At 42.0% G+C, this 13,614-nt stretch overlaps 1 protein-coding gene across 5 annotated transcripts in view; it reads right to left on the bottom strand.

The window, feature by feature from the left end:
* Positions 1-13,614, bottom strand: part of AKAP11 (A-kinase anchoring protein 11) — a 121,521-nt gene that overhangs the window by 28,356 nt on the left and 79,551 nt on the right. For 2 of the 5 annotated variants that reach the window (XM_029602945.1, XM_029602946.1), the window contains 2 exons: positions 5,654-5,737; positions 4,907-4,953 (listed from right to left, as the gene is read on the bottom strand). In XM_029602945.1, the coding sequence (XP_029458805.1) occupies positions 4,907-4,953; positions 5,654-5,737 (131 nt within the window). Of the gene's footprint in view, positions 1-144; positions 204-4,906; positions 4,954-5,653; positions 5,738-13,614 lie in introns of those variants that run through there. The other 3 variants (XM_029602948.1, XM_029602949.1, XM_029602947.1) reach the window with 3 other exon arrangements.

The following is a 13,614-nucleotide window of genomic DNA, read 5'->3' on the forward strand; positions in this document are numbered from 1 at the left end:
GTACTTGCATGTATAATAATTCTCAGTTTACATGCTGAGGCAAGTATTTTATAAAGTTGTCTGATGTATGTGCATAGCTCACTTATGAAAATACTACTTGTGTGCTTACTTTCAAGTATACCATCATTGAGACCTCCAGTTGATTCAAATTTCACCAGTTCACCCACAACGACCACCACTTATTCCAAACCTCCCACCAAAAACTGTAAGCAAAAAACATCAGATTTAATATCTATGACCTGATTAGCAAGTGCAAAAGTATGCAGGTGCATGTTTGATGATGTATGTGTTACTTCATTTATAAAATACATAAATGTGTGGGTACTTCCAAACACCACTCCAGAATGCCCCCGAAATACCCTCTATGTGCATTCTCTTCCGCACAACAGTATGTGCATACTCCTGCCCTTCTGAATATTTGTTTACCTTGCACAGACACTGCTTATGCATGTATATGCCGATTTTACAAATACAAGTCCCACATAAGGCTTTGAAAATAAACTCCTAAAATTCTAGCAAACGTTGTGCAACTTAGATTGGAGAATTTTATGCCCTTGTCAACTGACCTGGACTAGAGTGGTTTTAATAAAGATAGTTGCTCTATTTCAAATACAAGATGATTTCTCAACATTTTGCGTTTGGCACAAGCAAATACAATTCCAGGGGTAGTTATTTCTTTAGATATCAACAAGGCATTTGAGAAAATGCTAAGGTCTTTTTTAATTTGCTAGATTGCTTAAATTTGGTTTTTTTTCCAGGCATTGTGGCATGGATACATATAAAGCATGCAATCATAACACATAGATAATGTAAATTAACTCCTCTTGCCAATGTTTCAGCTCTGGAGAGAGACTAGACAGGAATGCCCCTTGTCTGACCTGATTATAGAGACCCTGGCTTAGCTGATCAGAGATACCATGCTGATCCAGAGATTTGAATGTTGGAGTCTCTACATAAAATCTATTTATAACCTGATAATATCATGTTATAGTTTACCAGTCCTAAGAAACTGGCCTTTCTGCTTCTCTCAATACTTAAAAGAATATAGCTTAGTATTGGGGTATAAAATAAATTACAATAAATCTGAAATCATGCCTATAGGTTTCAGTATTTATAATCCAGATTGTTTGGGTGAGTTTAAAATAGCACAAAGGAGTGTAAATTATAATTCACTACAGAGATTCATTCAACATTAATTTTTCCCACCTTCTCCACGCTGTAAACTGATTTAGACAGTTGGGAATGTCTCTCTCTTTCTCAGTCTATATGGGCAAGTATCTTGAAAATTATAGCTTTAACCTACTTATTGTACATATTTCAATAAATCTCAAATATACTTGCCTAGACGTTTACTTTGCTCAATAGCAAGATGTTAAGTTTCAAATGGAACAAGAAGTCTTAACACATTAAATTCAGTATACTTTGCACACTAGAGAGTCTGCAGATACATTAATTCTGAACAAACTTATATTATTAGGTGGCTACAATAGCTGGCCTAAGAGTCTAGCTAGATATGGATTCTCCCTAGCTTCGGGTGTCCTTGCAGAGGTATCAGACAGGAGGTTATAGTTCATCAGTATTATTGACTGCATCTGCAGAAAATAGAGAGGTTAGGAAAATATATAGGAAGTATTCCATAACTGCTCACGTTGTAGGTGCATGGGCTTCTTTTGATAAACCTCTTCAAGTTGGTGGGCTTTCTTTTTTTTCTCTGTCAGGGGAAAATCCATCTCTTTCTTCAGCAACCTACTCCCTTGAAACAATAATATGGCAATAGGCTAGGCTCAAATTTTTAGGTCAGATTTAGAGTGGCTTGTTTGATGAGTTGGTCTCAGGTTCTTCTATACCATCCCAAATTGAGTACCTAGGAGACTTAGGAGTAATAATTGATCTGAAACTAAGCTTTAAAAAACACATAGTGTCGAAAGTGAGAGAAGGTTGTGCTAAACTAATGATACTGAAACGACTTAAACCCCTACTTTCACAAAATGATTATCGCACAGTCCTACAAACATTAATTTTCGCAAGTACAGACTACTGTAATGCCCTCCTCTTAGGCCTTCCAGCATCTTCCATACGCCCTTTACAAGCCCTGCAAAACGCTGCAGCAAGAATATTAACTGGCAGCAGAAAGAGGAATCACATACCCCTATCCTAATTGAATTACATTGGCTACCAATCGAATCAAGAATTAAATTCAAAACATTATGCATTCTTCACAAACTTATATATGGGGAGCAAGTAGGCCGGCTAAATACTGCCATCAGGCTTCATGTTCCGCAAAGAAACTTGCGGTCTGCTAATAAGGGCCTCCTTTTTTTTTTTTTTTTTTTTTACCTTCAGTCAAGCCAGCATCTTTGAATCAAGTTAGGGAAAGAACGGTATCTCTAACAGGACCAAAACTCTGGAACACATTACCACAGGAGTTGAGGCTAGAAAAACATTTTAAAAGGTTTAAACACGATCTTAAAACCTGGCTATTCGGTATGGCATATACGGAGTACAGAAGAGACCTTCTTATTATCTATTTTATGACCTTTTATTACTTATTTTATGCTTTTAAGGCCTTTTTATGTGCAATATTAATGTCTATTTTAGTATTTAAGTTACTGATATTTTGTTTTAGCAGTTTTACTTGATTATATTGATATATTTTAGGACCTAATGTTTGACCTAAATTGTAGCTGTTTTAAAATGTTGTAATTTATTTAAAAACTTTTGTCTGAATTATATTTGTTGTTTTCTCACTTTTATGCATTGTAAACCGTTATGTTGGTATGTCTTAGTGACGATAAAGAAAACTTAATAAATAAATAAATATCTATAGCTGCAGAAGGATCTGCTAAATTAGATCGAACAGGTTGGGAACCTAGTATGCTTGATAATATTCAGGTCTTAGAGTTATCCCTTCACTATCTCAAGAGATGTCTTCAGAGCTAAGAGTAGATGCTGTTTATTCTCATACACTCCATGAAGTTACTAAGCAGCACATTTAAAATAAATTGGAAAAAATACTTTTCACTCAACACACAATTAAGCTCTAGAATACACTGTTGGAGGATGCAATAAAGGCAGTTAACATAGCTGGGTTTAAAAAAAGGTTTGACAAATTCCTGTAGGAAAAGTCCATAAACCATTAATAACCACGTGGACTTGAGGAAAGCCACTGCTTTTTCCTAGGTGTAAGCAATCTGGAATCTATCTACTATTTGGGATCCTGCCAGGAACTTGTAACCTGGATTAGCCCCTGCTGAAAACAGGATACTGGGCTTCATGAACGCTTAGTCTGACTCAATATGGCTGTTCTTATGTACAAAAGTGGAATGAGAATTTGCAGCTAGATCTTGGAACTGAAGAAAGAGAAGGCATCTGATAGGATGGTGTAAAGGAGCGATTGTCAGACCCTCCTTAAAACTCCAGGCCCAGGCATTTAGCCTTAACACAGCCCACAAAATATTCCTGGTTGCAGGGCATTCCCCCTGGGGAAAGGGACAAGAAGGCAGGCCACAGGGAGAACAGTGAGCCCCCAAGCGAGGAGAGGGAAGCATGAGCTTTGCTAAAGCTACTTATCTAAAGACTACTGCATTTATGTTTCCAGCACTGTTGAGGTAAGCAGACTCTTGTTTTATTTTGCTTGTAAATAATAATAGTCTGCAGAAGAATAGGTGGAGTCCAGTCTATACTGTCCTCTGGTAAGCCAAAGACTGCTCATGCTGGGGTACAGACGGATATAATTTTTCTGTATATTGTAAAAAGTAACAAAATGCTGGGGTTTTTTGAAGGTTTGATGGATCCCACCCTATTTGCTGGAGAGAATTCAGGCACAGAGGTACATACCCTAAATACCAGCACTGTAGGCACAGTGGGTGCTCAAGTATCCCCACAATACTAAGCAAACTTCACTGTGACCAGAGATAATTGTTATTGAGTTTAGTACCCACAATCATTTCAAAAGGTTGGCTACCATGGTATATACATCCATATATCGTGGGAATGTAATTTTGTACAAGATGTTTGGTCTTTTGTGGGTATCATTGGCACCTGGCTCCAATTATCCTCCTCTGTGTGTCTTCTGCATTATTGGACAGATCCCATTTTTCCTGCTAGTAGGAAAATGCTGACAATCAGTTGCTATACGCAGCTAGACTTACAATAACCTATTTTTGGAAATCTGTTCCAAGAAATGAGTTCTGGGAGAGTACTGTAGTAGACAATGTTGAGATAGAAAAAAAAATTACAATTGCACTTAAAGGTAATCTGGCCAAATACAATCAAACATGGGATGATTTTAATCCTGGTAGTCACAAATTGCAAATGCTTAAAACTAATGAATAGTTCCTCATTTTTTGCTTTATGCCAGTTGCTTTATATCCTTTGTATAATTTTAAATTTGTCATGTTATGAAATGTGAGATTACTTATTTCACTGAAGTTTTCTTGATGCATCTTTTAAAATAAGAGGTAAAAATAGGGTCTGCAGTATTTTAATACAAAAAATGGATAAAAAGGATGAGCTTGGTCCAACATCTCTTTTCAATACAGTAAGCCTTCATTTGCAGGCCACTAAATTTTCTACCACATTTATATCACTTTCCCCATTCCCCTCAGTCTGGCTCTCACAGTAATGGTCCTTTATTAAAATAAATGAGTCACAGTACCCTTCATGGCCCAATTCAAGCATATTCTGAATCCGGCTAGCTGATGTCACTGAAGCATCCTCTCTCCACCAGAGCCTCTGGATCCAGCATTCCCACCCTAGCTGCCTAAGAGATAAGGAGCCAAGTCAAGAGAACCTAAGTCTCCTAAAAAAACAGAGAGCAGTACTGCTGCTGGGGCACAGGCCCACCTGACACCATAGATGTTTAAGGTAACGTGACATAGGTAATGTGAACTCAAATCCATATTACCTTCGATAGTGTTGTTGAGCTCTTCCTCTTTATCTTCTGCTCCATCACTGTATTTTAAACACAGAATGGAATATATTTCAATATTTCAGTATTTTTTGTATGAGTAGCTAATGCTGGAAGACAATATTATGGTCATTGAGAGAATCCAGAAAATATGAAAAAAGAAGCTTAGCTTCTCATAAGATTTCATGTTCTTTCTGACAAAATTTAGTAAATATATATAATTCCAAAAACGGTTAAAATACATTGTATAGAAGATACATATGATTTTACACACACGCATATGTGCATATCAGTATGCACACATATATACATCTAAAGAGAGAGATCAAGAAAGCTTATGAACTTAGAATGCAGGTTTACACGTCAAATAATTTGGTACTTAATGACCCATCTGTACAGTTTTCATGATTTAAAACTTATTAAAGTAAAAATAAAATAAAACCGAAGACTTATTGGAAGCAAGCTTTTTTTTTCCCCCCAGCAAAGATGAAATAATCCTTTGAGGTTTGTGAAGTACAGTAAAAAGCAAGGCATGCACAGAAAATGCAAATCATAATTTGAGGTTAAAAGAGCATTTGCATTCCAATGTAGCAAAATTGATCACATTCAAGGCTAAAGATGAAGGAAACGCGTTGCTCCTTTATCAGAATGCATGTATGGATTAAGTCTTCACTCTCAAAAATTGATGTCGTCATGCATTAATTACGATGAACCCATTTGCTTAGATTTCTGGACTAGACCAACCTGTCTGATGGTGGAAAGGATATATTCTCCTCATACATATCCCCTTCTAAACCAAGACTGCTCCAGCTACTGCTGTTACCATTACTGCCGGAGGGAAAAAAGAACAGAGCTCAAGAACTTGAACAACCTTCCATTCTATCTAGAAGTCCCTGAGAAATGAATCACAACTTTCCAAGCACATCCTATCACAACGTACAGGACATGAGTCACAGGGGAGTTATATAAACAACACACACAAGCCTTCAGATTTTCGAACTTAAGAGCAAGTAATAAATGAGCTCATTTCTCAAATTATACAAGCATTTTACAGCTAATTCCCTCAGAAGCTATGCATATTATCATATATTAAATGACTGTGCAGCAGAAAAAATTTAGAACAAAAATATCTGTTGATGTCACTTTAAAAACATTAGCCCATAAAAGTCTGAAGAGAAAAGAGACAGTCATGCCCAGAATGGATGTAATTTCATTAAAGATGGAAGACATGAGATCTGTTTAAAAAAAGCTATTACAATGTTGCATTTTCTTTAAAAAGCAAAAAGTAATGCATGTACACACACAGTTCCCATGTTTGTAGATTTATGATCTTTTATAATTAAAATATACATTAGTTTTAGATATTAGAACCATCTTAGTCTCCTTATGTAAAATTTGTATTCTTTTCATTAAGTAATGTTTATCATGGCTTTTATTTTTTATATATTATTTGAATATATGTATAGTTTTTAGCTTGATGGTAGCTGTTTATATAAACAATCGTTCATAATTCCTATCAAAAAACAAATATTGATGATGCAATTACTGTTGCACGTCCCGGCCGCGTTGGTGCCGCGACCGGGCCTGCGCACCTCACGCTTCCCTCCACAAGCTCCGGCTCCTCTTCCCTTGCCGCGGCCGCCAGCTCCCGACACTCTCCTCGGGCCTCTCCGGTTTTCTCCACGCCGCAGGCCTCTCAGCGGAGCTCCTGTAGGGGCTCCGCTTCGTCAGCGTCTTCGGCCCTGCCCCAAGGTGCGTGCGCGGCCGATGTCTGCACATTTAAAGGGCCCAGGGCTGGAACCTCATTTCAGACGTCGCCCAATGACATCACTTGAGGCTTCCTACTTAAGGCGAGGCTCTGTCCCCAGAACCTCGCCTTGGCAATCGGGTCGACACCTTCGGTGTAGCTAGTTGCTGTCCTACGTTCCTGTGTTCTCCTGCTTCCTTGATCCAGTCTCTGGTTCCAGTGTTCCTGTGAGTTCCAGTGTTCCTGCATTCCTGTGGTCCTCTCTGTGTTCCAGCGCCTGTCTTGATTCCTGCTCCACGTTCCTCCTCTTGTCATACCTTCTCGGACTGATTCACGGTACTGACCTCTGCTTGCCTGGCCACATTTGACCACTGCTTGGAACTGACCTCTGCCTGCTCTTGACTACGTTTGACCACCGCCTGGAACTGACCTCTGCTCACCTTGACTACTCTCGGCCTGATCTCGGAACTCACCCTTGCTTTGGCTGACCACCCTCGGACGGATACCCTAGCTTTGACGCTTGCACTTCACTCAGATACTCTGTAAGCTCCTGTGACCACCAGACCAGCCTGCTCGGATGCTGCCCGCGGCTTACTTCAGACTAGACCAGTAGACGCTACCTATCTTGCCCTGAGGGCTTTCATTTCCTGTTGCCTTCCTGAGGTCTCTGGTGATCCTGGTTCAGTCTAGTCACTTTCTTCACCAGCCGCGCACCTTTGCTTGTGGTGGGCACACCTCTCCGCTATCTCTCCGGGAGACCCTTGGAGGCCCACCTAAGTCCAGGTGGTCCGGGTACCCAAGGGCTCAATCTACAGAAACCCCGGATTGCTATTGGTGAAACTCCAGCTAGCCTCTGTCTCCTTGTGTGCTCTACCTCCTGGTGGTAGGCGTTCTCTGGGTCCGACCAGAGGGCCATACCAATCCTGCACCAGGCCAAGGGGCCACTTCCAGCGCAACAATTACTTTGTTGAAACATGGCTATGTCGGGTGTATTGGATCCACTGATGTTTTAAAATCTTTGTGCCTGATTTTCAAAAGAATTTACACAATCAAAACTGGGTTTTATATGTGTAAATGCACTTTACCCATGTAAGTGGGCTTTTGATAATTGCTACAATATATGCCATTGAATTGTCAAAAGGTTTTACCTGTGTTAAGTGCTCTTAAAGGTGAATTTTAAAAGTGATTCACACAGCAAAACCGTGAGATGCACATTCATGTATCGCTTAAGTGCACCCAGTCGATTTTATAAACCTGCCACATATGTGCTCAAGTACTGATGTGCGAATATCTTGCACCGGAAGAAGAAGGGCAGAATGTGAGCAGAGCTTGGGCATTCCAGGGCAGGGCCAAGAGATATGCACGTATGTAGCTACGACCATGGGCACACGTTCAGGTTCATTTCAGCGCAAACTTCCTTCTGATACTGATGAGGTGTAAGTCTGAATAAAACTATTTCTAGCTGTTTATGAACTGCCTGAAGGGTCTCGCTCAACTGAAGGACTTGCAGGCTAACTAAACCAGGGGGGTCTTGAGGACATAGCTATAGACTGTGCAAACTGGAGGGCGAACTAGTTAAACTGGTCATTTCTTGGACGCGCGCATGTTATAAAATTCCCTCACTTGTGCATCTAAATGCCAAAATTTCCCTGCTGTTCACATACACACTTGAAATTAGGAGCAGACAATCATGTTTACATGCACACAGGATTTAAAATTTCAGTACATCTTGTCACACATTCATATACACATATATACAGGTGCCCGCGCACATATTTTGACGTTATCCTCCCTATCAGGTAGATTTTAAAAGCACTGCTCGTGCATAAACAGCCCCCCTACGTGTGTTCATGGGCTGCACAAGAGTAACGCAAATTTTAAGAAGTAGGAAGTACGATAGTCAAGAGTAAGGAAGCAGAAAGGGTCCTGAGAGAGAAAGAGAGGGAGAGAGAGACTGTTGGAGAGACAATATGACACTCTATATATCTCCCACTGTAAGAGGGGCACAACTCAGGGTGGGTTTTGGGGGAGGGCGTTACATTGGTCTGCTTAGAGCGCAACTGTCTGTAGACCGTTAATACTGCTCCCCCCCCCCCCAAAACCCACCCTGAAAGTGCCTCTTTTACAGTGGGAGATATATATAGAGTGTCATTTTGTCTCTCTCTCTCTCTCCATCTCTGGTCACTTGTGAGCATGTTATTAAAATATGCGTGTAAAGGCTGCATGCACACACGCTCGCGGAAGGGATATTTTAAATGATACGCGTGTACTTGCACGCATGATATAAAATTAAGCGCATCTCTGCTCACATGCCAATATGTGCATTTATGGGCACATACATACTCCTTTTAAAATGTACCTGTAAGCGGGTAAATGGCTTTTGAAAATTACTATGATTGTATGTTACATTTACATGCGCAACGCCTTTGAAATTTCACCTAATAGTGTATTTATGTTCTTCTTTCTATATTAAAATTTATATTATTGTACAAATTAATGTTTTAGATTTTACTTTATATTTATATATTTTTAATTATTTCTTTATTTTATACTCTGTTGTGTGTACCACTCCTGTTCTTTTACCTTATTTTTTTAGCTCATGTAACTCTTTACCTTTCTTCTGGGTATGTTTTTAACAGGGTTCCTAACTAGCAGCATAGATGTTTACTTTTTAGCCTGCACAAACCCAGTCAATTTTCAAACACAAATTACCCACACGGTTTGTATATGAAGATTGAGTTGATATGCAAATAAGAGCAGGTTTGCTTGCCGTAAACGGTGTTTTCTGTAGATAGCAGATGAATTAGCCATGCTGTCTGGGATGTCTTCCGGTCCTGTAGGTGGCGGAGCTCTCAAAGTAAAGTTCTGAGTATTGCTGTAGTGTTTGCCTGCTTGGCACCTCCTCCGCTTCCCTGAGTCTCCTCAGTACGTGATTAAGCATATTATATGGTAGCAAGACTGTCCGGGGAGGTAGGAGGGTCAGCATGGCTAATTCATCTGCTATCTATGGAAAACACCATTTACGGCAAGCAAACCTGCTCTTTTCCTGTAGATAAGCAGCATGAATTAACCATGTGTCTGGAATTCCCCAGCTAGTGACTTGAGCGACACGTTTTGATCATGTATGTGATGAGTTTCTTCATGCGCTCAAGACATTGAAGATCTGCGAACAGTCCTTTGTTTCATTCTTGAATTAGGAGGTGCCCGCTTCCAGAATGTTCGTGCCCATGCTAGCGTCGGCTGCTGTGAGTTTGTCCAAGCAGTAATGAGTGGTGAAGGTATGCAGTGAGGACCAGGTTGCAGCTTTGCAAATGTCCAGAATGGGCACGTCACGCAGGTGGGCTATGGAAACCGCCACAGCACGTAGTTGATGTAGCTAAGGACTCAGCGTTTCTGGTAGCAAAATTGTATGCAATTCGTGATCCAAGTTTATAGTGTCCTCTTGGAAACAGGTAGGCCGGGAGCATTAGGGTTAAACGAGACGAAGAGTTGCGATGCTCTAGTATCCGAGGCTGTTCTTCGTTTATAGTAAGCAAGTGCACGCTTGCAATCCAGTGTGTGTAGCCTATGTTCTGCATCATTGCTATGAGGCTTAAGACAGAAGGTTGTTAGAGTTATAGACTGGTTGAGGTGGAAAGATTAAACTACCTTAGGGAGGAAGGTAGGATGCATGCATAACATGAAGATATCCTAATAGTTTTTCTGGAGAACAGGTGAATGGGTCCATACTGCTGTCCGAGCACTAAGAGGCATACCAAATCCATTTTAGTCTGTAGTTTAATCTCGTGGAGGGCTTTCTAGAAGAGATCGGAATATCTTCGAGCTGAGGTGAAAGGTCTAGGCTTTGGAATAACAGCCTTTCAATCTCCACGCTATGAGGTTCAGAGAGGAATGGAGTGGATGTAGAAGGGATCCTCCTTCCTGGATGAGGAGGCGAGGGTTGCTTCCCAAGGGAATTGGTTGTTCCACTGATAGCCGAATCAGGTATGCGTACCATGGTTGTCTGGGCCATGCTGGAGCGATCAGAATGAGATTCGCGTTGTCTGTGGTGCATTTCTGTACTGTGCGAGAATTTATTGGTATTGGGGAAAAGGTGTAGAGCAGGCCGTCCGGTCTATGAGAAATGCGTTCTGTGCTAGTCTCTGGGCACTTGGATACACCGAGCAGAAGGTCTGAACCTTGCATTTGTGCTCTGTAGCGAAGAGATCGTTGCGTGGCCAGCCCCAGATCTGAAAGAGTTTGAGTGCCACATTCTGATGAAGTTCCCATTCTTGGGGATGAAAAATTCTGCTCAGTTTGTCCGCTCTGGCGTTGTTGATGACAGGAAGGTAGGTGGCTTGCAGGGTTATGGACCTCTTGTTTGTCCACTCCAGGATTTTTATTGCCTCCTTGCACAGGGTCCAAGAACCTGACCCTCCTTCTTTGTTTATATAGAACATGGCCACTTGATTGTCCGTGTGGATCATAACTGTTTTCCCTTCTAGTGTTTTTTCGAAGGCTCGGAGAGCATTTCGAATTGCCCTCAGTTCCAGTAGATTTATTTGCTGTGTGCGTTCCCAAGTGGACCATAGGCCCGGAGTTTGCAGGCGGGCTAGGTGAACACCCCATCCTTTTGTTGACGCGTCTGTGGTAAGTATGATATCATGACCTGGAGGTCGCAGTGGGGCTTCCACTGTGAGAGCTGTTGGTGTCAGCCACCAGTCCAAGTCCTGTTTCATGCTGAGCGTGAAGGTGACGGGTGTAGAAAGACTGTCGGAGAATTGATTCCATTGCGTCTTCAGGCCCCACTGTAGACGCCGCATGTGCAGACATGTTTGGGGAACCACATAGATAGCTGCCGCCATATGCCCCAGGAGTGTTAAGATTTGACGAGCAGGGACAGTGGCAGACTGTCATAGGTGTTGAGCGAGATTTATCAAGTTGATCGCTCGTGTTTCTGGAAGGAAGGCCCTTTCCATCGAGGTGTCGATATGGGCTCCAATGAATTGCAAAGCTTGAGTGGGCTGCAGATTTGATTTCTCGTAATTGATCATTAGGCCCAAACCATCTAAGCCTTTGATGGTAGTAATGAGATTGGCTTGTAGGAAAGGCGGGCTGGATGCTACTAGTAGCCAATTGTCCAGATAGGGGAATATTTGTATTCCTTGTCGTAGATGAGCCACCGCTAATGCTAGACATTTGGTGAAAACTCTGGGAGCCGAGGAGAGGCCAAATGGAAGTACCCTGTATTGAAAGTGGTGTCCCGTTACCATACAGCAGAGGTACCACCAGGAGGCCGGGTGCATTGGTATGTGGGAGTAAGCATCCTTGAGATCTATGGAATACATCCAGTCATTGGGTTGCATGAAGGGAAGAATGGATTTGAAGGACATCATCTTGAATTTTTCCGTCGTCAAGTGCTTGTTGAGAGCTCGGAGATCCAGGATTGGACATAACCCTCCTGATTTCTTTGGAATGAGGAAGTATTGGGAATAGAATCCTGTGTGAAACTGCAGTACAGGTAGTTCGCGGATGCACTGCTGTTGGAGTAAGTTGTTGATCTCCAGGTGCATTTGATCGTAATGCGGAGTTTGGTGTCTTGTATGCACTAGGTGTGGCATGGGGGGGAAAGGATTGGAAGTTGAGGGAGTAACCTTCCTTTATTATTTTTAATACCCAGAGGTCGGTCATAATGGCTTCCCATGCAGGTAGGAAATGGGATAATCTGCCTCCAACCAGAAGTGGTAGCGATGGGTTTGGGTTCCCAAAAAACATGTGATGATTTCAGGGGATTTTGATCTTGAGGTGTCCGAGGTTGTTTTGGAGTCCTCTGATGCTGTCTAGGTCCTTGTGGCGGTGAAGTCTGAGGACAAGAGGAAGAATAGTACAGCGGACGTGAGGCTTGATAAGGTCTGAAGGGCCAACGCTGGTATTGCGGCTTGCGGTAAGGTGTATAAAATACCGCCTGGAGGATGAAGGGTCAGATGGAGAGATTGGAGACAGTACTGCTAATTTTTGCTCTTTTAATTGGGCTACTGTCTCCCAGAATTGTTCACCAAACAAATTATTGGGTAAACAGGGCAGGTTTGCTAACTTCTCATGGACATCTTCTCTGATGGCACTTACCCTCAGCCATGCAAGTCTTCTCGCTGCAATGGCATTGGCCGTGGATTTCGCAGATGGTTCAAAACCCTTGTAAACTGTACAGATGAGATGCCGCAAACTCTCCTCCATATGATGGAACTCTTCAGGGAGTTGCTGGTCAGGAGATCCCTCCTGAAGCTTGGGTTTCATGGCTTGTAAACACTCGAATAGGAATTGGTTGATTGCAAACTGGTGTTGTTGAATTTTCGCATTGAGCATACCTGATTGGTATGCTCTTTTCCCAAAATCGTCCCATGTATTTGGAGTCTTTACCGGAAGGGCATTTGAATGCAGTCGAGACTTATGAACCTTTTGCATAGCTGACTCAACAACTACTGAGCCATGAGGTAATTGAACATGCGAGTAGTAGGAAGATTGTCGCATTCGATATTTTAACTGATTTTCTTGAAGTGGAAGAACTTGATAGGGGTGTCACCCAGGCTCTTTTCATTACTGAATCCAGCACCTCATGAGATGGAAGCACGGTAGGTTCTGCCAGGCTCTCAAAACTCTTTAAGAGGCCAAGAACATCCGCTCTTGGATCTGGAAGTCTCTTGGTTTCAATGTTTAGATTTTGGCCCACCTTCTCGAGGAATTTAACATAAGTGAGATCCTCAGGAGGCAAGACTGGTTCTGGCTGTTCTTCTGGGGAGGGTCGGAAGTGTACCCCGTTGAGGAGCCTGGAGAAGATGTCGGAGGTGACTGGTCAGCAGAAGGAGGAGAAGGGTAAGGTGATGCAGGAGCAGGTCCTGGACTGGGGCTGTCCTGAGGCAACGTTGGAGCCTCTTGTGGTGCTTCTGGCTACCGTTGCCAAGAACTGTGACAAAATCAAGGA

Source organism: Rhinatrema bivittatum, chromosome 5, assembly GCF_901001135.1.
Source record: "Rhinatrema bivittatum chromosome 5, aRhiBiv1.1, whole genome shotgun sequence".
NCBI lineage: Eukaryota > Metazoa > Chordata > Amphibia > Gymnophiona > Rhinatrematidae > Rhinatrema > Rhinatrema bivittatum.